Below are 26,080 nucleotides of genomic sequence, written 5' to 3' on the forward strand. Positions count from 1 at the left end.
GGTGGGGTGGACCGGAGCAATTATTGGGATTATGATATTGTTTAAATGCGACGCGAGCGTTCCCCGCTTAAACCGGCTGCGACTCTGAATATGGATTGCCAGACGCCCATCGGAAAAACTACCCCTATCCACCACCCCCCGCTTGAATTTTTATATAATTAATATGAGCTTTTAACCGTGCGGGGGAGGGCATCGTCGGGGCATTAAGCTCGCGTCTACATATTATCTTGTTGTGACGTCATAAGTCAGCATCCCCATTAGCATCACGCGCCGTTAGCGCCGTTACCCGATCCACCCCTTTCCCACCCGGTCCCACCCCCCTCGCGAACCATCCATAGCATCCCGGGAATAACCTACCCGCCACCCTCCCATACTCCGAGAGCTGGCGGGGCTCCTTTAAGTTTCCGGTATAAATATGGCTCCGGTAATTATTGCCTCTCTTATAATGCAATGCACTACTTATTTCGGACGAAGCGCAGTGGCTCACACGTTCAAAATTTATTTTTAACTAATTATAAATTGTTTCCATTTTAAACTTCATATTAAGTTACATATATACTATATATGTACATATACATATTGTTGATTTGTTTTCCTTTCGAAATTATTTATCTATATATATAGAAAATTGAATTTGAAAATTGAAAATTGTCTGTCTCGTATAGGCTACTAAACCACTCAACCGATTACGATGAAACTTTCAGGATTTGTTGTATGCATGTCCGGGAAGCTTACTGTGAAAAAAACCGGGAAAAACCTCTTAATAATATTCATAATTACGATTTTACCGACGTGAAAGTTTGAAGCGCCATTGTGTAGGCAAGGAAATGTGTTCGTAGGTAACCACGTTATCAGTTGGTTTATGACGACACGGCGTTGAAGAGGCGTTAGTTGAGCTCCAACCATCATTTGAAACGGGAACTGGAACGGGAATTGCATGCCTTATTCTGGCATTGAAACACATACCGGGTTCAGCCAGTATTTTAATAAAGTTCTAACCATATCGGCTAAAAATATATAAATTTTTTCACCACATTCAACTACCAAATTTTATAAAGGTCAAAATGTCAATCGCCGACAGATGATCTTCAAATTTTTGCAATCCTCTAAGAATAAATCCATCTATCAAACTGCAATCGTGCCAAATAGCTTCTGTGACTGAATGATGATAATATTCGTACGATGTGATTCTTGATGACAATACATTTTACTTGTTTTTTTTTTTTTTTCAACGGTCAATAATTCTCACATCCACACAGACAACTTCTGTCTTCTTCTTTAACGCACAAACGGATAAAGCTGGACGCATTTATGGCATCGACGAATTTCGCTAAGTCGTCGCTGGATGTCAATCGGACCGATTAGAGTGGACTGTATTTTTTTTTATTCAATCCATTAGGCACAGTCGTCTTTATATATCGCTCTAATGCGCCGAGTGTACTATACAAATCAATGAATATCAATTATAAATACACCGTTATCGATCACTGTCAAGCAAGAATACAATTTTACCGAAAATGGTCCAAAGGGTTGTTTTGGTATAGATCGCTGTCAAGCAAGGATAAATACAACCATACAATTTCAACGTCATAGATCGAATGTGTCGTTTTGAAAGGACTATCCCATGCACGCGTCCCATGAACGCTATATTTTTTCTATATGTTTAAAACTATCTAAAAATAACCACGTGCCACATTCACCGCTGTCTGATTTCGCCCTTATTGCTTCTAACACTTGCTTCTTTTACCTACCAGTACTGACGAAGAAAGATTTCCTAAATTGAATCATATAGTGAGCAATTCTAATTGGTTACATATACATAAAGGGAAATCGATCCCGAGGACTTTTTCCGTTCTCTTTCCGGTCATCTCAATGTCCTGAAACTTTTCAGCAGTCGTGCAAATTTCAGAATATTAACCGAGGTGTGCGTTAACCCCTTTTCCCCCACCCACCCCTTCTCCAGCCTCACCGTTTCGAATAAAAATGTATTTTTATATTTGGCATCGGGTGCTCGGCTCCCGCCCATGGGCGCCCATAAAGTCGACACTACTTCGCCAGGCCGCATTATATAACTCGTTGATGTTAATGCCTTTAATCTCTTACTGGTGTTTCGGGTTTTGCCGCTTTGGTTAATACTTAATATTACGCGAAACCGAGTACCACCACCGCCGCTACCACCGTGGCCACCCCATCTTCACCCTCCCACTTTACAAAACCTCCCCTCGCCGTCCCCTCTCCCTTCCATTTCCTTTCTCGAGCGAAACAAACCGCGAATTTTTGACTATAGAACCCCATAAACAGTATCGACAATGTTGTATCGTTTGCATTTGCCAAGTTTACCTTACGTTACAAAATCACTTGAATCTTACAAACTATTAATATTTCACTAAAAACCAAGCTCAAAAAATAATAAGTCTATGGCATTAACAAATTCAAATGTTTGTTGTTGATTTTCCAATCTCATCTACATACATATGTAGCTCTATTTTTTTATATCCATCCTATCCACCAAATCAAATTATCTATCTTGTCCTCTCCAGTAGCTATTGAAAAACTTGTAGAGGAATACTCAAAATAATACCCAAAACAATATAATCATCATCTTCCACTGACTAATGAAATTATATTTTCCTTCTTTCACTACTTTTATCTATACAAGTTAGAAGAACGAACAAACAAGTACATTTGAGCCGTTATAATTGAAAGTGGCATAGTCCACTTTTCTTCATTTCGAGAAATATCTCGCAAAACATTAAATATAACGTTTTGCGTTTAACAAATATAAAAATAGATGTGTAAAAAATCGGACTCTCTCCAGCTGATTCATGACACTTGTAAGTGAATGTGTGATCAGCTTAGTATAAATGTAATTTATTTATTTATTACATACAAAATATGTACCATGACAGGAATAACCCCAATATGACACATACGGTTAGATTATTTTTGTACATAAGTACATGAGACGTTTTACATGAGTCATTATATTTTAAATTGGCGTAAATACACTTTTCTTCATTTCTAGAAATATTTCGCATAACATTTAATATAATGCTTTGCGCTTTACAATATTTAAAAATAGTGGTGGCCTGTAATGCGTGTATTCTGCTTTTCCGAGATTCTGGATATATCGAATTAAAAAAGTAATCACAATTTGTGAATTAAGTCAAACAGAAATAGTGTTTTGGTAACTGAAAATTGGACTTCCGCCACTTTCGAATATAACGGCTCATATTTAAAATTAGTGATACTTAAATACGGCCTAGAATGGTACCGAAGATAATAAATGTATACCGGGAAGGCCTTACAGGTAAACCCCAATGCACCTTCCTGACCAATTACAAATATCGATAAACAATTGTAAAGAGTAATTTTACAGAGCCATAGAGAAAGCTATGGACAAATTTGCATTTTTTTTATAAATCTCTGAATTTCTAGAAGCCAAAAAACTCTTGTTTTGGATGGATTAAATTTGTACATATATAAACTTGTACATATTATCGACTACAAATTTTGAAATAATTTTAAAACAATGGTGACATAGTGGTTTAGGATGGTTTTTGTCAATTTTGTGTGGAAATCGTTTCAACAATAAAATCTGATAAATTGGCAAACTGGTTAGAAAAAATCGACTCGAAGTCACAAATATTCAAGTCTAACCAGCAGCACTAAAGATTATACTCAAAATAAATTCTTTTCAATCAATGTCAGCTCATGGGATCGAACCCGGCGACCTCTCGGTACTTAGCATTAACGCAACCACCGAGCCGTGCTGTCGGGTATATAAAAATAGTAGACGAGAAGATTGTCCAAAAAAACTTTACCAAAAATGTTTTTCTAAGATTTTTGCATGCTTAGTTGTTTGTTACGCTCCTTCTTGGATGTATGATGTTTTTTGACAAAAACATTAAAACTAACATTAGCATTGTTTTTCTACTATTCAATTTTCTTTGATTCAACCTTACAATAACCCAACAGGCCAGACTAGCATATTTAGAAATGCGTCCTGTTTTAATTAACATTAGCAACCTCGTGTCTGGCATTCTTCCGGAATTGATTCCAGTTGATCCGTATTTCGTTTAAGACCCTTTTTCGGCTAGCCGCACCTGTAGTATAAAACAAATAAGACAATGTTTACCCCACGTCTGGACACATTCCTACCCAACAGTATTTATATTGTATGTTCTTTGTTTGCTTTGAACTTGTACTCGTACTTATGCGATCTCATTAAAATATCCCGCTTAAAAACATGGCGTTCGCTCGTTCGCGAATCGATTCGTAGTTATAATATGTTATGGGGGGGGGGGGGGCGGTGTGTGCATATTTTGTATGTGCACGAATCTCGAAACAATGAACGTTCCATTTACGTCGTAATTTACAAACTGAAACAGGGTTCGTTTGTGTGTTTGTGGGTTTAGCATTAATTTAACTTTTCTCCGAAGTGCTCGCTCGTTCGGTTAACGTTGGAGAACTTCCGAATCCAATCAACTCGTTTCCTATCTGAGGTATTGCTCGATAATAACTTCTCCTATAGCTAATGCGGATTTATTGTGGGCTGTAGGAAAACCCCCCCTACTCTTCCCCCAACGGTGTTCGAAAGGTGCCAAGGAAAACCGCCACATAAAGTGGTCACTTAAATCCAAAGACAAGCTCTCCTCAGATGTTTCCAACTTTCTTTTATTCTGATGAAACTATTGAACCCGCTTAACTACATTGAATTTTTACCCAAATTGACACAACATTCGACAAAAGATTTATTACATTTTCCTGTAGAGCAAAAGGTTTGCGAGTATATCCAAATTTGAATTTTTCATCAAAATCAAACATAAGTGAAGCCGAAATCTTGAATATAATGAATAATAACACCGTTCGACACGAAAAGTGGTTCAGAGACGAGATATGATTTTTATATATGTATCTAAACACGAATCAGGTAATAAAAAATGTTGATTGGCTCGAGATTCGGAGATAATATGTATGTGTTTTTTAAATCGCGCGACTTTTCTATACCTTGGTGTTGTTCGGTCGATGTCTCAAAATCTGTCAATTTTCTGTTCAAAATGAATATTGGAATCTATATTCGGGTATTTTATATTTCCTTTGTAATACTTTTCAGCTTTCAAATCTCTCTAAGTAGTCGTCCAGTTCAAATCAAAAGTCAAAAGTACGTATTTTCACTTGGGATTTTTTCCCACTGTTAATACTATTTTATATTGAGTATTTTTTATTGAAACATGTTTATTAGAATAGTGTTCTGGCCACACTATTTTTTGTTTTCGTTTAAAAGAGTTAATTGGAAGTGTGCCGAATTTGAATCAGTAAAATTATGAGCTAAAAGCTCGTACTAGTATTTACTCGTATTTACACGAATCTGAATTGAATTAATAGGCATAATATATTAAATTGTCTTTATATGAGAATTAAATAAAATCATATTTCGACTAAGATTCTTAACTTCATAATTTCACATTACTTATTTTCCGATTAAACTCTCAATTCAATGTATTTTACAATTTAAATGATGTTGTCGGGTTCGATCACATGAGATGACCTTGATTAAAAATTGAGTATTACGAGTATTTTCTATTGAAACATGTTTATTAGTATAGTGTTCTGGCCACACTATTTTTTGTTTTCGTTTAAAAGGATTAATTGGAAGTGTGTTGAATTTGAAATCGGTAAAATCGCGAGCTAAAAACTCGTACTAGTGAAGCACGGTTTTTTGTTGTGTGCGCAAAATACGCCTCTCACAGTTGGAGTCTATCTACGCCTCCCTTGGCGCACTATTGAGTGTGTTCTTACCATTAGACTTATTTGAGAACTTCTTATCATCCAAATTGTCACTACCAAATAACCATCGGACATGAAAGTGAATCTTGTCTCCTTGATTTATTTTCAACCACTCCAAAAAAGCAATGGTATATGTACAGCTGGAGTATTTTTTTGAACACTTTGTAAGATCAAATTTATATTCAAGAAAATTCAAATGTGTTTCTATACAAAGTTGATGTTCATTTGATAGGTCTATACAATTATAATTGTAATTCGAAATACGATTCGGACTATATTTTTGTAAAGTTTATCAATCCCTGATCGTAATACGAATGAGTTTGTCCTATGTACGTGTTAGTTATTATCCCTTACAGGGATTTTGTTCGGAACCTAATCCCGAAATTGGCTATGGGGTTCCTGTTACAATCTTCGCCGCTTAATCGGATGCTTTATAGGCTCTAAACGGAAATAAGTGCACACAAACAAACCGACTAAACTTCGCCAACGAAATAAACCACACACGAAATATCCGACACACAGACATAAGTCTTTGTTCGGAATGTCGCGTACGAATTAGCATGTAAAATGTGAAGTCACCGCTAATATTTTGCCGGCGGATGAAAATCACGTTCGTTGAAAATAACCGTACATCAGGCCGCATTATCTTCATCTGAAAAGCGAAACACAAAAAATAATAATAAAACACTAATAAAACATGTCTACGTTACCGAAACAAAACCACCCGCCCACGGGGGGTGGGTTCACATTACATTTTCGTAACTCCGCACTCATTAACCGACGAAAAAGTACGTGAGCTCTTCTGTGTGCACCGATCGCATTATTCAAGTTGACATTTGTACATTTTTACGGACGTGGACTTCCTTCTCCCTTCTCGATGCGGAAATATTATATTATTTTTGTTGAATTTTAATTTTGTATTATTTTTACACAAACGAACCCCAGTTGGCGATATGCATAGTTTTGCGAATATCTAAAAAATCATACGTATAACTCTGTAAAAAATGACAACAATGTGGTGGAAAGGGTCAATCATTTCAGATATCTTTTTTTTTGTTATTACAGTCTATACCAGGAAGGCCTTACAGGTAAACCCCAATGCGCCTTCCTGGCCAATTACAAAAAAAGCAGCATTTTCATTACACAAGTCGCTGAATTACGACACACTGAAAACTCGCATCTATGCATTTTACATAAATTTTATTGTACATTAATCATACTCAAATAGTGGTAACATAGTAGTTAGGAAGGTTTTTAGCCAATTTAATCGGGAACCGTTTCAACAATGAAATCAGAGACATTGGCAAACTCTGATAGATAACGATCGACCTGGAGTCACAAATATCCAGGTCTAACCAGCAGCACTACAGATATACTCAGAAAAATTCTTTTCAATCGAGGTCAGCTCTTGGGATCGAACCCGGTGCCTCTCGGTGTTTGGCAGAAGCTTAATGACCGAGCTATGCTGCTGGCTAATATAGCAAGTGAAACGAGTAAAAGTAACCATGAAATTCGCTTTGAATTTTAAGTTTTGTAGATGCTGGAAATATTCAGGTTTTTCCATTCAAAGTAATTTATATATACCACACAAATTACCTTATTATTATTCCAGCATCTATGTACAAACTTAAAATTCTATACAAATTCAAAAATGGACATACAATATCTGTGCACCAAGCCATCGATATGTTCTAAGAATTACTGAAAAAAAGGCTACCAAAAATTAAATTTCTAAGGCAATAACTTGGTCCAAAAGGATATAGGACTAATACCTCATAAACTGAATATGATCAAGTGCAATATACGGTGTTCTCCTGAATATGGTTATGCAGCGTGGACGTGAAGAGGGGCTTCCGAGATCGGAGTGAAAGACGTAGCGAATAGTGGTAATTTATTATTGTTGATTCGTCGACCAGTCAGCTCCAAATTAAACACGGAACAAATCACACATTGATCATTAGTCAATGGGATGCGAGACCTTATTGGTTGTTGTATACGGCTTGTTTATACGCTGATGCCTTTTTGGCGCGAACGCGTGATCAGGTGATCAGTGCTGCTAAACCAGTGGTCGACGAGCACCAATCACCTAGAAGTTACAGTTAGAAGAGTTAATACTTTAACCAAGTGAAAGACATCCAAATGAAACGCCGACCCTAGATTACTCCATTTCAGTTCCTTTGTATAGGTTTTAAATGCTTTCAGTCTATAATCGATACTTCTGACATATGGAAGCATGCATACGTATGTCGCCGAATTAATAGAAACAATCTGAAATAATTTGATTCCATTTTGCGGGCGTCCACTCGTCCGGCGGACATAATTAAATTATTAATATTGGAATGTTGGCTCGGCGGCGGCCAGTCTCCCCTTTTCTCCCATTGCGCAATCCGTACTCTCCTAATTAGAATGGAACAGCCTGGGGACAAACGGAACACTTTTTCGAAACGCTACCGTTTTTCATGTACTCTTGTTGTTTATTTTTTCGAAAGATATTTGAATAACATTCGTACCGACGGAATATGAGAGCTTTCCTCATACTGCACCCTCTTCAAGGGCTGTTCATTTTTCTTACCCCCTTTATAGCGAGCGGCTTTTCAACTTTATACCTTTTTTAATTGCTGTTTTATCACGTTTGCGGAACAATTTATTATTTTCTTAGTCAACGCGGCCCTTTCACTTTAAATATTTCATTCTCTTAAAAGTACACATGTATGCATGCTTAATTAATCGTAAATTAAATTACATTGTAGCTACATTGTTAGACCGTTTAATTCGTGGACTGAAAAATTGCCTATTGAATACTTAAATATTAAAATCTTTCGATTTGATGTGATGGTTTTTACAATATGTTAGACAAACTCCAGCTTAGCTGGAAAGGTATTCAAGTTTTTCACCTGGAGAGTGACTATTTCTTCAATTTCAATCTTTAAGTATAAGATGAGAAATTTTTATACTTAAAGACAATTTAGAACCATAAAGATTTCCTACTATTTGGATACATTTATTTAAAAGTGTATCTTACATATGTCTTCATTGAACTTAATTCTGTATACCAAAACTAAGTATCTACATATCCTCAAACTCAGAATTTTATAGTGTGTACAATTTTGTCTACTACTTACATATAACAATAAGATTGACCCAAAACTTTATATGTAAATTTAGCACACACGTACATATAAAGCATTCTTCGTAAATCTCATTGAAATTTCATAATTCTGGTCCCTCGCGCAAATTAATAGTGGTGGAATTGTACACGAACAGCCCGGATACGTCCAGGACCACACATCGAATAATTAAAACTGCACATTAAAAATTCCGTCCGGGGCTAGAGAACACCGCCTCCGTACCTCTTTCCTGGTCACTAGCTCACCCCGAGGGTACAAAAGGGGGAGGCTGGGAGGCTGTGGGAGGTTACACCGCCCGTATGAGACCCTCCCCTGACTCCTACGTCCCCTTCAACTCGCGGGGTGGCGTTTATCTCCGCCCCTTCCCCTCGAAGAGGACCTCCATCTGTACCACCTTTGAATAACTGAATTTCGAAGTTACGGTCCAGCCGTCGGAACGAACGACGTAAAAATATTTTGCACGCCTGGCTTGCAATTGCGATTTAAGTCTACAAACTTCGGAATTTTATTAATGAATCTCGCTTGACTTGCATCGATTTGACTTCTTCATAGTAGTGGTAATATAAAAACTTGAATAAACTTTGCCTCTTATGTACCTCCTGCAATATAAGATTTTCTTAATGTAATATCCCCGGACGTTATGAGAAGGTAGTCACTCCACAAAAAGATTAAAGTCTTCGCTTAGTACTTTCTTTATTCTTCATTTATGTACATTTACAAAATTATCAGGAACGAAATGAACTACGCACGCTCTGACTTAAAACTACGCGGTGAAATAAAACTACCAGAGTTGCTTACTTTTGTATAAAAATTCATTTATTTCATTTTCGTACTACATACAAAATTCTGCAAACCCACATTATATACAAAGCTTGCATACGTAAGGACGACTCCAGTGGATTCTCGATCAGTTAAACCAATTACCTCAAGAATAAAAGATAAAGAACGTCGACTCTAATCCCAGAATACACCACTGCTGTGCTTACCAGTGGGTCGTGGGCTTAAATATGATTTCTCGAAAATTGGGTGCATCTATTGATGCTGGCACGATATGGATGGTTATTAAATCCAGATCGATCAGTTAAACCAAATCCAGATTGTTCCAAGCATACGTAGGCTTGCGATTGTGTCCGGACATTTCACCGTGTCCATTATTACCAAATTTGCAACATTGTAAAAGGCATTATATAATATATATTTATTTATTACAATTTTGCCACAGTATTACAATTACAGAATAGTTCCGAGTCGTCACTATGGCTAAACAAAAAAATAAAAAACGTATACAAAATTAGCATAAATATAATGTTTCTATCTCAAATTAAACAGTCCATCAACCGGATCAGTATATTTTAGATTAAACAAATCCAAACTAATAGAAATCCGGTTGAATAGCTTGATGCCCCTGGCAACGGGCGACGAAACCATCAAATTGGAACGTGCCCCAAGTAAAGAGAATAAATTTCAGTATCTAATATTATATATTTGAATATAATATTATATATTTGAATATAATATTATATATTGAATTGAAGCTCAATTCAGCAAGAATTTGAGGATTGCTCACCACAAACCAACCAGTAATTTATATAAATGTTTCCCCAAATATACTCTACTATGTAGACAAAGGAATGCTTAAAATATAAAGTGCCCCCGTGGTGAAAAGGTCAGCACGGTGAAACGGAAACGGTGAAATGGCCGTGAATCTTGCTTTCGATTTGTAATAAATACCCACATCGTATTATGGTTTTGTACACATGTACATAGATTAAACAATATGGTGACCTGTTTTGGAATTCACACGAAGCCAATTGTTAAGACATTCCACTAAGCCAAGTCGATATTGGCCTAGTGTAAATAGGCGCTCTGACACGATACACCAAACCGATATTGGCTTGGCTTAGTGGAATGTCTTAACAATTGGCCTCGTGTGAATGCATCACTATGGCATATATGAAAGAAAAAAAGAAAAAGCTGAGAAAGAAAAATCTGACATAGCGAGAGAGTGGCGAAAAGGGAAACAACGATCGGAATTAGGGGTTCCAAAAAACTGCCCGAAATAAAAAGCCGGTTTTCGGTTTTTTTACAAATAAAAAGCCGGTTGGCCGGCTTTCACCGGTTTTAGAAAAATACGATTTTTTAAGTTTAAAATTTTTATATCGAAAAAAAAAATGTAAATATGTATATATTTGCATAATATATATCTATATTATGCAAAAAAAATAGTTTTTTATAAATTAAATTAAGTTATAAACATTATGAACTTTCATAAGATCATTACTTTATATTATTATTACAAATATTATAAATAATAAAATTTGTATTATGTACATATATCACAGTCGTAAAATGGCAGATCCTAAATACGCACATATAATTAAATGATTTAAATAAGCTAGATATATTATAGATAAAGAGATTTCAAAGTTGTTTTTACGCATATGTTTTAGCTTAAAAAATCCAAAAGCAACCGTTGCAAATTTCGGAAACAAATTCATTTGAAACGGCAAATTCATTTGATCACGAACATTTTAAATCCATAATAAAAGTAGGTATGTGGCCTCAATATTTAAAGGGCAATTCCTTCGAAGAAAAATCAATTATATTTCGGAAATTCCCATGCATTTTGCCATAAATCATTTGACTACTTTTTTTGATGATTTCAAGTACAAGGATTTGCGATTGATAAGGATGCTTTCTATACCTGAAGTTGGGTAGGCCATTGAAACTACATACTTTCAATAATATGTTATTGTTTTATGACCTGGTCCATAACTAAATCTCAAAGAAACCGCTCAAGAAAGAAAGTAGTGTAGCTTTTTTTTTGTTCAAAGAAATATACGCCTATTACCTAAGATCGTTTATACACATTTATTTTGATCTTTCATAGAAATTTAAAATTCATAATTGTTAATTTTGAGGAAAAAAATATTAATTAAAGAAAACCTTAAAAAGCCGGTTTTCGGTTTTTTGAAAAATGGTCAAAAAGCCGGCTTTTCGGTTTCGGTTTAAACCGGTTTGGAAGCCCTATGATCAGTGTGAATAAATCCGGCAATATGGACAAAAGACGTCACCGAGAAAGATCATGGAGTATTTTCAAACGTGTCTATTACGATTATTTTTCACCATCGCAATGGCGGACTTGACAAAATGGCAAAGTTTGAAAACGATCGGATAAGAACCCAAATTTCGTCAGACGAAAGCGAAGTAAGAAGAGGCTAGTAATAAAAAAAACCTCTTTTTACAAGCTTCACTTTGTTGTTTCGGTATATGTTGGTATGTAGATACTACAACAGCGTACCCAAAAGAATAGTATACTTTTTAGTGTAAATTTGTATCCATTCAAAGCCCTTGTTTCTCATACACATGTTCAGACGTCATCGTCGCTTCCGCACCGATGATGAATTATGCCGTGGAGCACGTACGTAGGTGGTGAGTGGAGCCTGCGACGGGCAACCTGGACCGGACGAGAGGTGGATGAGAGACACCCCCAAAAATTGAAGAGGGCACACTTAACAACCCCTGAGGGTGTACTCCCCTCGACCTCCCGGTCGGTCGGTCGGCCGGAATCGTGAATATTTGACAGCAGGACACCGGCCGCCCGCCGGGAGAAAGTGCATGATTCTTCCCGTGAATAATGGATGCCCACCGGCCGTATTTCCTGCCGGATTTGAATTTTCTTCTTTTGCTGGCATGCCGACCACCCCTTCCATTTCGTCCTAGGAAATTATGTTAATAATTTCTGGCGCGCCTAATGAACCGCCGGCCCTTCATATCATTGCCTATGTATTTAAAATTATGGTTTTCTGTTCAAATTCAATTCATTCTTCCAGACACAAAAAACAAAGTAAAAAAAATCATGTGAGCTTTTCGTTATTTTAGGAATGGAAAAAAAATTCGGATGTGACCAACCCATGACTTGATCTATGTATTTATTTGAAAAATGTAAGAGGGTCACAAAATAAAATTCGATATTAAACCGTACAGACTCGTTCACACATACCGGCAGCATTATGAAATACTAATAGCTATGACAGCATATTCGATACAATTTGAACGCAAATTGTATCGAAAGACAAAAGTTCTGTTATCGGATTTTGTTCAATTTTTTTATATCATCAGTATTATATACATTAAATTTCAAGATAATAAAAATATTTTAAAAGCTCAAAATAAAATAATGAAATATTTAAAAAAAAAAAAAAACTACTTCCGGCTTACGAATTCTGACCAAAACTTTATCAGCTCTTAGTTAGTACATAAATAATACAAATATAAATTATCAGCTTGATACGTTCAGTGATGTGGAAAGAATTGTGGCCATTTTTACAAGCTTCACTGAAAGAGGCAATTCTGAAAAAAATTTGCCTCTTATCCGATTGTTTTCATACTTTGCCATATTGCTCATTTGGTCATCAATATATGTAAATGGATCCTCCGTCATTATGATGGTGCAAAAATATCGCGTTAGACGCGTTTGAAACTTCTCCCACGAAAAAGTGCCTGACGTTAATCGCCCAAAAAGTTCAGTGGCATTGTTCGCCTACTGCGCTCACCTCAGCGTTTTCTTGGTGAATATCCGTTTTCGCCGTCATCTAGCTTTAATTGCTTAAACGCCTATAACTATTTATTTTTTCACTCTATATTTTTTGACCTTAGAGGAAAAAATCTCACTTCTGGTTTATTAAATTTAGTGATTATTTAGTTTTTTATTTTCATCACATTGATACAATAACTATACTCTAGTGATAATATTCACGTAAAAGCGATTTAGTTTAAATTTCAAATCAACTATACACTTTCCATTCATCTTCAACTGTCAATTATAATATTACATCAAAAGCACAAACATATGTACATGTACATATAAGGTCTTTACCTAACGATGGCGTATTTTTTAAATGTTTTTTATTAGCTTCACTTTGTTCCATGATATTCCTGTCCATCAAAAATGTGTGATCTGTTTTTGAACGGGGACAATTTAAATGCCCATTTATCGTAAGCATTTCATGAAATTTGTGTGAATAAAAAAAATATTATATCATCTATAATTATAAATGTACATAAAATTTAAAAATAATTTCTCATATATTAAAAAAAATAACCAACAATAGAAAAATAATTATAATCTTATATATAAAACTGAAACGGCGTCTGTAATTCGTATCTGATTGGCTGGATTGGTCAAAGACTTTAAATTATATTAAATTAAATTATATTAAATAATATTAATTTGGTCATTAAATAATATAATTTTTTTCGATTCAAATAAATTTAATAAAAATCAAATTAAGATTTTTCCATATACCGAGCGACGCCGGGTAGCACCATTAGTTATATTAATAAAACAAAAAAACACAAAATTATTATCACTCATCCATCTCACCCCACACATTTTCCTAATAACGTCTACCCATCTTCCCTGCAGTCTTTCTTTAACTTTTTTACATTCTCTCGGGTACCATTCTAGCACTTCTTTTGTCCACTTTTCGTCCATTCTTCTAGCCACGTGGCCCGCCCATTGCCATCTCAAACTCTTTACTCTATCCACTATATCCACTACCCTTGTCATACTTCTCACCAACGTATTCCGCTTCTTGTCTTTCCTCGTTATGCCGAGCTTACTTTTATTACTGAATTCACTGATACTTCTTTGAGTGAATTAAGGTAATATATTTGAGAAATTCTTGTCCTAACAATTGAAGTGTTTTGGCCAAATCATAACCCTATGTATTGACCTAGGTTTAACAGTAATCGATAATGGTGTTTCCCATATTTGAACAAATGTAGGAGAAATTTGTCGAAATAATATGATCGTACAATCGAAAAATTCCCCATTTGAAGTCGTACCCAATGTCGATAAAGCCAGGAATTCGTCGAATTCCACACACCAGTGCTTCGTTTTATAATTTTCGCGTATTTCGCCTGCGACCGCAGACCTTCCGGCATTTATTATTCAACGTTTAATTTCCTTCGGCGTCTGCGCTCATTTTATCACATCCCCAGACCGTTTTAATTCAATGGCGAGAGTCCAGACGGAAGGAGGGAAACACACCCACGACTCTCGATTCTTCGATTCCTCGCGAAAACCCGTCGTCGAGGCGACCCACCCCCGTCAAAGTTTGATACACCGAAGTGTCATAAAACGAGCGGCAAACAAATGAGCTCGTCCGACACGTAGGTACCCACTGATCCATCAGTGGGTTGAGTGCTTTCAGCCGTTTCTGTTGCAATAATTCGCTCGTAAAAGTTCGCACGTTAACTGGCAGTTAGTTCTCGCGCACGTGATACAGCCCGAGGATCGACTGCTCGTGTATACACTGGTACCCCAAGGTATAACTCAAGTTTGGGCGCGTGCCTTACTTTCAGACCGAAATATACGAGTATGTCCTCCCATCCTCCCTAGCTGGTCCACCCACGCACCCCACCGGATATATTATAGCTCACGTCCTGCGACAAATTCTCCCCCTTGCACCGGTGACAAATTCACCCTCTGTGCACCACTTTCGCACGAACATTATTAGGTGGGAGAAGATTTGATCACTCCAGTGCATTTTCCAAGTTTTTACCAATCAACATGTATGTATGTGTATTGATGTTCCATTTAAATTCTACCCCTTGTATAATATAACACTTTTGAATCAAAGTTTCGTCGCTATCACCGCCCATCTTCATTTGGATCATCTGAGAAGCACTTCCTCTGTCTACACACAGTAGGTACTGTAATGTAGAGATTAGGTAATTGGTACTCGTGAACCACTGATTTTCCATCACTAATCGCCTGATCGCGTTCGCGCCAAAAAGGCCTCAGTGTGTATGTCACAGTGAAATTATATTTCAAGTGAAAATATATTTTCACAGACGTTTCAGTGAAATCATAACCAGTTACATTTTCAGGGTTGGTTTTATTCATTTAAGATTAGATTGTTAGTATTGGTATTATTTAAGGACTAGGATAGGTTAGGTTAAGTAAGGATTGGCCCTATTCATTTAAGATTGGGTTGTTAGGGTTAAATTTATATATACATTTCCACAGCTTGAGTTGGTGAAAATATATTATATATAGCCAGCAGCGTGGCTCGGTCGTTAAGCTTCTGCTTAACACTGAGAGGCGCTGAGTTCGATCCCTTGAGCTGACCTCGATTGAAAAGAATTTTTCTGAGTATATCTGTAATGCTGCTGGTCAGACCAGGATTTGTGACTCCTGGTTGATCGTTTCCTATCAGAGTTTGCCAATTTTCTCTGATTTCATTGTTGAAACGATTCCCGATTAAAAATTGGCTAAAAATCCTTCCTACCCACTATGTCACCACTATTTGAGTATGATTAATGTAAATATTACAATAAAAATGTATGTACAATTCATAGATGTCTCGTTAATTGTCGAGTGTAAGTCAGTGTCTCGTAATTTAGCGACTTATATAATAAAAAAATGCTGTATTGTTTGTAATTTGGCCAGGAAGGCGCATTGGGGTTTACCTGTAATGCCTTCCTGGTATGAAAAAAAAAAAAATAAAATAAAAAATAAAATATTATCACTTGAAATATGCTTTCACTGTAACATATACATTGGCGTTGCTAGGGGTGATCTCACCTCGTGCGATGAAACAAAATTTGAAAAAAAAAAAAAAGCAAAAATAAGTCGAACAAAAGCCAATTATGGCTCATATTTGATGCTGTTATAGCTCATATGTAGCTGCACCAGACAGATTTATATTTTTATGAGTCACAAAACCCCCAAATCTAACCAGCAGTGGCGAGGACACGAACCTATGACCTCAGTGATGCTAAATATATACGCTATCACTAAGCCAAACTGCTGGCTATATTTATATATATATATATAGTGGCGGACTGGGACTGAAATTAGTGCATGCCAGGAGTCAAAGGGGGCCCACCCAGAGTTAAAAAAATTTGTCCCCCCCCCCCCCCATATAACAAAATTTTCTTTTCAAAAATGGGAATAAACAAATTTAGGTGCAAGGAAAATGGCAAAAGCAAAATAGTTCCATAAATTACATTGTATATTTCGTTTTAACTCTTGTCCTAGGTAAATAGAATGCATCATAAAAGAATGCGGCATAAAAGCGGCTTTTACTTTCGGTAGAAAACACTCAGGGACGTCATTTCAGCTTTTTCTTGGGGGGCAGGCAAAGATTGGTCAAATTTAATTTTTTTTCAAAAAATATTTTTTATATCGGAATAAAAATGGAAAATATTCTTTCCATACACCTTATTGAGTTATAAAATATGAAAAAAATAAGCTTATTTTTAAAAAAATATTATGTAGAAAGCGAAAAAAGCGCCGCAGACGAAAATTTTTTTCCAAAAATCGACCATCTAACTGAGTCACTAAAAAACTATCTTAATTTCTACCGAATATCTTTTCACTTTATCTATGTACATATATATGTATGTAATAACAATAGATAAAGTTTTGTGATCATGCGAAAATTTGAACCAGAATCGATCACTGATCACGTTAATATACGAACTTTCAGAAAAATAAACGTTACACATCTATTTTTGAGACAAAATAAAGTAAAGGGGACCTTTCTTACGATTCGCTCTAAAGAATGAACAATTTCTAAGAATTTTATCCAAGGCGCACTTAAAAACCAAAATATACTTGTTTTGAATTTTATTTTCTAAGAAATAAACGTAGATCCTTAGTATCTCATTAATAATTGAATTCATAATATTCACACTATTCCTTAATTTAGGGGGGCGAGTGCCCCCATATGCCTCCCCCCAAATTACGTCCCTGAAAAAAATGCATAATATTTTCAATTAATGTTAATCGAAAATCGGGATTTTGGGGAGGGGGCCCCTATCCTATATTTCTATATACATGGATGTATCTAGATTAGGAATAGATTTTATATTCGGAAACTGTTTAAAATTGTGTATTTAAATCTTACTATATCGTCGAAGCATATTCAAATGTTATTTTGAAAGTATGAAGTAAATTTAAATCGCTGGTTGATGATGAATCGTCCTATCAAAATTGTTTTAAGCAATTCAGTTTATATTATTCACGGAAATTTGTTTATTTCAGTAGGTAGTTATTACATAGGTATTGGTATATGCATAATCTTGAGGTTGGAAATAGGCCCGGCAAAAGGGCCCACGCAAATGTTGAAACTTACATTTCGAGCCTAATAAAAAAAAGTTAACCGATCCTTGGGCTGTTAAAGCAGGTATTAGTTATTTGTGTATATCGTAAGAAATTTGTTTTGTTGAAATGCCCAAACTTTAGGTCCCAAAGTGCAATATCCTATAAATTCTTACACACGTGAAATAATTAAAAAGTTATTTAATTTTACTGAGGGCCCAACAGATAGTGGGGCCCACATATATATATATATATATATATATATATATATATATATATATATATGTGGGCCCCACTATCTGTTGGGCCCTCAGTAAAATTAAATAACTTTTTAATTATTTCACGTGTGTAAGAATTTATAGGATATTGCACTTTGGGACCTAAAGTTTAACCAGCAGCGTTGTCTAGTGGTGAATGTTGAATTATTTCGTACTTGATGTTACGAGTTCGATTCCCCGCGAAGTCTCGTTGTTGGCCAGACCTTGATTTGTCTAGGTCGATCGTTTCTTATCAGAATTTGCCAATTTTTCTGATTTTCATTGAAACGATTCCTGTAAAATTGGCGTTTCCTTTCCAATTTTCTGTTGCGAACCTTTAGTTATTGATATATCTTAGGTTTCGCCATATTGCTCACCATAGATGTCTCTGTGGTTGTTTATCGAATATAAAATTCGTATTGTTACATGAAAGTTATTCATCGTTATTTATCGTATTAATACGATGTTTGTAATATATGTATACTGACCATAGATGTCAGATATTTAGATTTACATGTATCTATGTAATAATTATGTGGACCAAGAAGGCACATTTGGGGTTTACCTGTTAAGCCTTCCTGGTATATTTGTATATATGTATTTTTTATTTATTTATTTTATTTTATTTAAAAAAATCAATACCACAGAGACTTGACAGGTTGCCCCAAAGCGTCAATGTGATTATAATACAAATAATAAAAATCTTAAAAATTACAAAAAAAAACATCATAAAAAAATAATAAAAATCATAAATAAAAAAAACATAAAAAAATAATAAAAATCATAAATAAAAAAAAAAAAATATCATAAAAAAATAATAAAAATCAAGTAAAAAATATGTACACAAAATAAAAACAAAATAAAATTTGTACCTACTATTTGAGACTTACCATGAAGTGTAGCACCACTTTGATTCAATAGTAATTTAAAAATAGTACTACAGATTATCAAGTTATAAGCAAACACGTGTACTTATTAATAATTGAATCAACACATATATATTTAGAATTTTGAAATGCTTGTAATGAAAACTGGCATAACTAATCTTTCACATTACCAGAACAACCAACAAAACAACCTTGAAAATCGTTACACATGTGACGTACATACATACATACTTAAGGGAAAGTAGCTGTGCCTGATGGCAAATATTTTAGGTACTATTCTAATCCTCCCCCTGCCTCCACTACTCCATCATCCATTTCACTCACCTATTCCTCTTTCATTCCACTGTAGCATTGAACATGTGTATATGTACATATGTATGTTCTCAAAAACTATTGACAGCTGTCCAAAAATGTTAGTATTGTCCCAGTAAATCATAGCCGCCCCATCTCGACTGATTTTCTTCTACAAAAGACGGATTCTTTCCTCGCTAAAGACCCGGTGTAAGGGTAGTTTCGTCACTTTCCCTTCCGGGGGAGGGTTTTACGACCTATCAAGGGTCGCGGTCCGCTCCCGGATCGTAAAGCGGCTCAAGTCTCGCTCCTCACCTTGGGACGTCTAAATGAACACACCTGATCGTAAAAATCCAGTTAAAAGTCCCTGAAAGCTCCGAGGTGAGAATTTTACTGGCACGTGAAAGTTTTCATCCAGCACTGAACGCCGATCTACGCGAGTCCCTCGGGAACATACACTTCCGCGATTCGCAACTCGTACATATGTACATATGCACGATACTCCATTTTTATTCGCAGAATCGAACCGTTCGTGCTGTTTACACGTGTACCTAATCGTCGAGTGAATTTTTCCGATATTTTTTAATCGTCTTTTTATTCAGCGTCCGCAGAACCCCGTAGCAGATAAAACACGTTTTTGAAATACAGCGTTAAAGGGTAAACACTATCCCTCGCCGGAACGAAGAGAAAGGGGTCAATATAATGCGAGTGGCAAATGTTTGCAAATGGAATCAATGCGCTTGAATATGCAAATCGTCAAATGAACAAAAAAAACCTTCTTTACTCGTACCTCCATATGTATGTATGTACATATGTACATAATGGTCCAGCGATTGTGAAAAAAATCATTGATATGTGACGATTTTTATTGTATAAATAGCTCACCGCAAACACTAAATATATTATGTATTATGTATGTGTTCACATCTGGGCGTAACTTTCGCGTTGCATTTTTACGCAAAGTTTTATTCGCATCCGTTTGTAGAAGGATTTAAATAGTAAAAGCGCGTAAAATGAAATATTTTTTGTAGAAAATTCAATTAACTGTGTAGTAAAAATAAAAATAATAATATCAAAAGTAAAGACGATTTCGTGAAAGGTTTTTAGTTTAAAAAATACCACGGCTGTGGATTCGGTTCAAAATTTACCGACTCCAACTTAAACGATTTTAGTAAGATCAACTTTTCTTGCCAACTTATAAAATTATTATTAATGAAAATAATAGCGATATTCAAAGTATAATAAATTAAAAATCACAAAAAATTGACAAGTAACCCATTTTTTAAACTATTAGTAATGAAATAGGTATGAATAAAAAGTAAGTAAAATCACAGTCTACGTATATGAATTTCATGGTCATGGAACATCTGGCACCCAAAAACTCCATCAATCAAAAGATATCCACGCGAAATATTGTACTAACGAAAACTCGAGTGCCAGATGTTCCGTGATCGAGATTTTAGTGACGTGCGCGAAATCGCTTTTTGAGGAATAATCCGTTAACCGAATTTCGTACACAAACGAATCAATTTAATAAAAAAGTAACAGGCGGAGGAAACAATTGGTTTTGACCACAATACTTCAAAATACGTGCAACTCAACGATTTTATTTATAATGTAATTTAAATTCACGATTTTTATAAAGAAATTGCTTAATTTATTATATCTTTATAAAGAAACTCTTTCGCTCGGTCGCTTTCTTCGTGTATGAGAGTCGTGATTTTCCCGTCTTTTAACTTCCATAATGTGGTCCGTCATGGTCCTCCAGCCCTCTCAACTCAACTACCGTTTATCAGTGGCAGCCCTGGCCTTGTCACTGCATCTTATTGGAGATCGTCCTCTTCCTCTGCTTCCCTCGACGCTTCCTCGATTTTTCCAGGCTCTCCTGGTCTCGCCTCGCGATGTGTCCAAAAAACTAGTGTATATGAACACAAATGGATGATATCCTATCGTCAACCCTCAGCTCTTGCAGGATGGAAGCATTGGTTCAGGGGATTCCAAGCATCCGTCTCCAACACCACATCTCAGAAGCGTATATTCTCTGCGTTTCTCGAGCTCGGACCATCCATAACTCTACTCCATATATAATTTTTATTTTTGTTTTTATTTTTTATTTACATATACCAATACCGATACTATATAAAAGAAAATTAGCGAGACACCTATGTACATATGTAATAGATAATAATTTTTTGAAATTATATTCAAATAGTGGTGACATAGTGGGTAGGATGGTTTTTGACAACTTGATGGAGGAACCGCTTCAACAATGAAATCAGATAAATTAACAAACTCTGATAGGAAACGATCGACTCGGAGTCACAAATATCCAAGTCTGACCAGCAGCATTAAGATTATACTTGGAATAAATTCTTTTCAATCGAGGTCGAACTCACGGGATCGAACCCCTCGGTGCTTAATATCGACGCAACCACCGAAGCATACTGCTGGCTAAATATATGTAGATCGGTCTTTCGATAATTTTAATTATTCTCGGTATTTCAACTTTTAATAGAAATCGTTGTCCCGCTCAACAATCGCTCACTAGATGTTAACCAGTATACCAACTTGAGAAAATAGGTAGCGGCTATTTATAATATCACTAAAAGTTATTTAACCAATGATAAACCAACTGCAAATAATGTAATTTTTTTCACCGTTGCATCGATGGCATGTAGTGAGCGCTGATTGGTCGATTAGTGTTGTTCGCTCATTGGCTCATAGCTTGTTGGTCAGACTGTTCGATTTTTTTTTCATTGAATACAATTTAGTTTTAAATGCAGATAAATTTCAAAACTTGAACGTCGTATAAATTAATTATTTGCCGGTGCCGGTGTGCCCCCCATCCGTATGGGGAACGTTATGATTGCCACCCCTCAGGATTCACCCCGTGGCCCCCGTCCCCAGCGAAATAACCACGGGTTGTTCCATTAATTTTTCTTGTCAATGTGAGATTGTGTGTGGAATTAAAATGGTAAAAGCTTTTGTAATTTATTTAAAGTCGGCTCTGACCGCGAACGCCGGGTCAGGGGTGGGTTTGGTAACAATTCCCTTATCGGTTTTTACGCCATTCGCTCTTCGCTGCGGATAGAAATTAATCGCCATTATCTACTTTCTTTCATTTCATAACGAATGAATTATGCCTACGTACCTAATATATGTACATATACATATATCTATATTTTTATTTTTTTTATTTTTCAGGAGTCGCATTCTAGACGAGCGTCATTTCATGAGCGAATGCGAAATATACCGCATCAAATGGCATCCAAACTCCTGCACGGACTCTCATGTACTCGTCCTCAGCTCTGATAATAGTTTGAAACTCTACGACGTGTGCGATGAAGATCAGCCCTTAAAGCAAGTATGGCGTATCGGACCTAGAAGTGGAAGAATGCCTCTGCTGGCTGCTCTAGGAGATTCTACTGTAGATGTAGATATTGGGTTAGACAATCGTGCAGTCTTGCTCTGTGGAAATGGAAATGTTCGTATTCTTGATCTTTCAGCAACTGAGAAAAGGTATGTTTTAACATATATTCTAACAATATGTATATAAAACAAAGTTTGTTTATATTATTTTTTTGTTATACTTTCTACTTGTAGTAGACTGACCATAGATGGTCCGTTGCGGATGTATCCTTCGGCTGATGATAATTATGGTCTTGAATCTTGTTCTGTATTGATGTTGAATGAACATTTCATTTGTGTTGCAACATGTGGAGGCACTCTTTATCACTGCATTCTATTGCCTAATGGAGAATTTGAAAACTCGGTATAAAAATTTTATAAAACACTTTTTATATGTTTCGAAAAATATTTTATTATAATACCTATAGTTGAATGCTGACCAACGCCGATCGGGGTTTTGCCAACAAGTCCATGAGCCTAAAATACGCCGATAGGCGATGTTTTTTGAGTATGCAAAAAATAAACAAGAATACTATCAGCTAAGCCTTTCCAGGTAGCATTTAACATGGGTCGTGTAATTCGTGTCAATGTTTATAAAGACTGGTTTACACTGGAATTTTTGAATTTATAACCATAGCAGAATTTCTCGATGGAAATCCCTAACTGCTGAGTATTTTAGATTGTGGCTTGGCAATTTAGATTGTGAGCATTACATTTTAACCCTTTGAATGCTGACCAACGCCGTTCGACGTTTTGCCAACGAGTCCATGGGCTTGAAAAACGCTGATAGGCGTTGTATTTTGAGCATATACAAAGTAAACAAAAATACTACCTGCTAAGCCTTTGCAGGTAGCATTGAAAAAAAATGGATGAACATGGGTCGTGTAATCCATGTCATTCATTTGTCAAAGTTTATAAAGACTCGCTTACACCGGAATTTCTGAATTTATAAGCATGGCAGAAATACCCGGTGGAAATCCCTAACTGCCGAGTATTTTAGATTGTGGCTTGGAATTTAGATTATGAGCATTACATTTTAACAACAATGAAGAAGATGGAACTAGTTTTGAAAATTTACATTCATTATTAGACTCCATTTGTTTATTTTATATTGTTGCAAGATATATTAGAAAGTCTAAACACACCTTTACAAAACTCGAAATGCTCGGCGGTAGTTATCTAGGGTTTGTTTGGATTAGCTACAATTTTTATACCTGATTTCTAAATAATTCTGGTTGGAAATGTTGGCGAAATTTTCAGCGTGGTGACTTTCAACATAAAAGTCATCAGCACTCAAAGGGTTAATGCTTTCATATTTGTTCAATTTCAGAGTAAGAAAACTTTTCAGGAACCGAGTAAATGGGGAGATAGAAGTTCAAACCGTAATCTCTGCAATAACTACGTTAGTATTGATTTATAAAATGATTTTAATTTTATATGATTTACATTAACAATTGGTTTAATTCTAATTTTCAGTCTCACATTGAAACATCTCAACATCCAGTTGATTTGACTCATTCGCTCTATGTCATTGAAGCCATTGAGCTAGATCTCGGATTAACTTTGGATGACAATGACCCCTCTCATACCTGTCCGATACATTTAAAAGCTGTAAGTCTATGCCACTAACATAGTGTGTGTATTATTTCACTGTTGTTAATTATGAACCGTTCATTTAGGATGAAGGAACAAAGAATCGCTACTTCTGCTATCATGAAACTGGAGTACATATTATCACTGTGCCAATAATCGATCAGTTGCAAAAGTTCTTCAGTAGTTCTGATGGTACGTATAGATTGCTCTCGTGATTGTCGAGTTATTTAATAAGTTATATGTATATAAGTGAAATAAAACATTTCAGGATTTAGTGTTTTAAAGTACATTTAAGGAATTGAAAGATAAATCATAATTTTTGTATGTAATATTTTAATTTGTCTGATTAAAATTACAGAAAATTTAGCTGATATTCTTCCCTCGCTGAACTCTACTAGTACAATTGAATACATAATATGCACTAAAACATCTAAAATGGAAAATATCAACCCACCTGCCGGTATCTGTGTCACTTATTCCACACATGCTCTGATATCAATACTTGCCGATGGTCGCTTAGTCGTTAAACCCTTGGATGTGAGTGGTCCTGGAGAGATGTTGTTCAATGATTCTCTCGATGCAATCAAAGCTGATTCATCTTTGAATAGAAGCAATCTAACAATGTCGTTGAATGAGGCAAGTCTTCAAAACACTCAACGGTTCATCAAACTTTAATATATGCCTACATACAAATGAAATTAATGTCATACTATTACAGATGCACAAGGTTCCTTTCAATAATCAAATACATCAGTTGCTTAAACATGAGCTTTCTCAACCGTTGCTTAAAATGTCGAGCAATACGGAACCAGACGCTCAAGAATGTTTTGAGGTATACTTTTGGACAATTTTCAATTGTAATATATGTATAAACATGACTTTTACTTACTTTGTTCAATTCAAACAGTTGCTTAGTCACGCTACACATGTATTCCGTGAAGAATATTTTTCTAAAATTGAACGAGCTCGTAAAGAATTAGAAAGAAGAGGAAAAACTTTACGTCTTTTGAAAAATTTACAACTGCAAGAGATTGAAGAATGGCAGTGTAATCGTGCAACTATCAGCTCCGAGACCGAACGCTTGAATGAAAAGTGTAAAACAGCTCAACATATACAAAAGGACTTGAATGAAAGGTTATCTATTTTACTTATAATCTTTTGCTTACACTTAAACGTCACTTTATATTTTAAATGTGTTCTTCAGGTGTAAGAAAGTCCTACGAGCTTTGCGTAAGAAACAATCGACTCCGTCCCATGCTGAAAAGGAGATGACTGATCAATTAGAAGAATATAACAAGAAGATGCCAAAGCTAATGAGTGAATTCTCGAAAATTAAACAAAAGATTGACATACAAAAAACCCAAGTATTATATAATATATTATAATCATCTACAATTTCATGAATTCTCATCTTTTTCACGGAAATTCTAATTGAATTTGCTTTTGCCCATTTTTAGATGCATAATTGGGATGCAAGTCGAAAGAAAGAAGAAATCTTCTTAGGAAAACATCTCACTGAAATCATCAAAAACACTTTGGGACAACAGTAAGTGCAAATATAATCATTACAATAAAATGTTATTGTAATTTTCATTGTTCTTACTATATTTT

General features: G+C 35.6%; 1 protein-coding gene across 1 annotated transcript in view; it reads left to right on the plus strand.

The window, feature by feature from the left end:
* mbo (Nuclear pore complex protein Nup88) overlaps positions 1–26,080 on the plus strand; it is a 105,508-nt gene that overhangs the window by 79,196 nt on the left and 232 nt on the right. The window contains exons 3-12 of the mRNA XM_077430337.1: positions 22,673–22,987; positions 23,072–23,240; positions 24,207–24,278; positions 24,353–24,487; positions 24,556–24,661; positions 24,828–25,105; positions 25,188–25,301; positions 25,377–25,603; positions 25,674–25,833; positions 25,927–26,015. Of these exons, the coding sequence (XP_077286463.1) occupies positions 22,673–22,987; positions 23,072–23,240; positions 24,207–24,278; positions 24,353–24,487; positions 24,556–24,661; positions 24,828–25,105; positions 25,188–25,301; positions 25,377–25,603; positions 25,674–25,833; positions 25,927–26,015 (1,665 nt within the window). The remainder of the gene's footprint in view (positions 1–22,672; positions 22,988–23,071; positions 23,241–24,206; positions 24,279–24,352; positions 24,488–24,555; positions 24,662–24,827; positions 25,106–25,187; positions 25,302–25,376; positions 25,604–25,673; positions 25,834–25,926; positions 26,016–26,080) is intronic.

The sequence above is a fragment of the Arctopsyche grandis genome, chromosome 5 (genome assembly GCF_051622035.1).
Source record: "Arctopsyche grandis isolate Sample6627 chromosome 5, ASM5162203v2, whole genome shotgun sequence".
Taxonomy (NCBI): domain Eukaryota; kingdom Metazoa; phylum Arthropoda; class Insecta; order Trichoptera; family Hydropsychidae; genus Arctopsyche; species Arctopsyche grandis.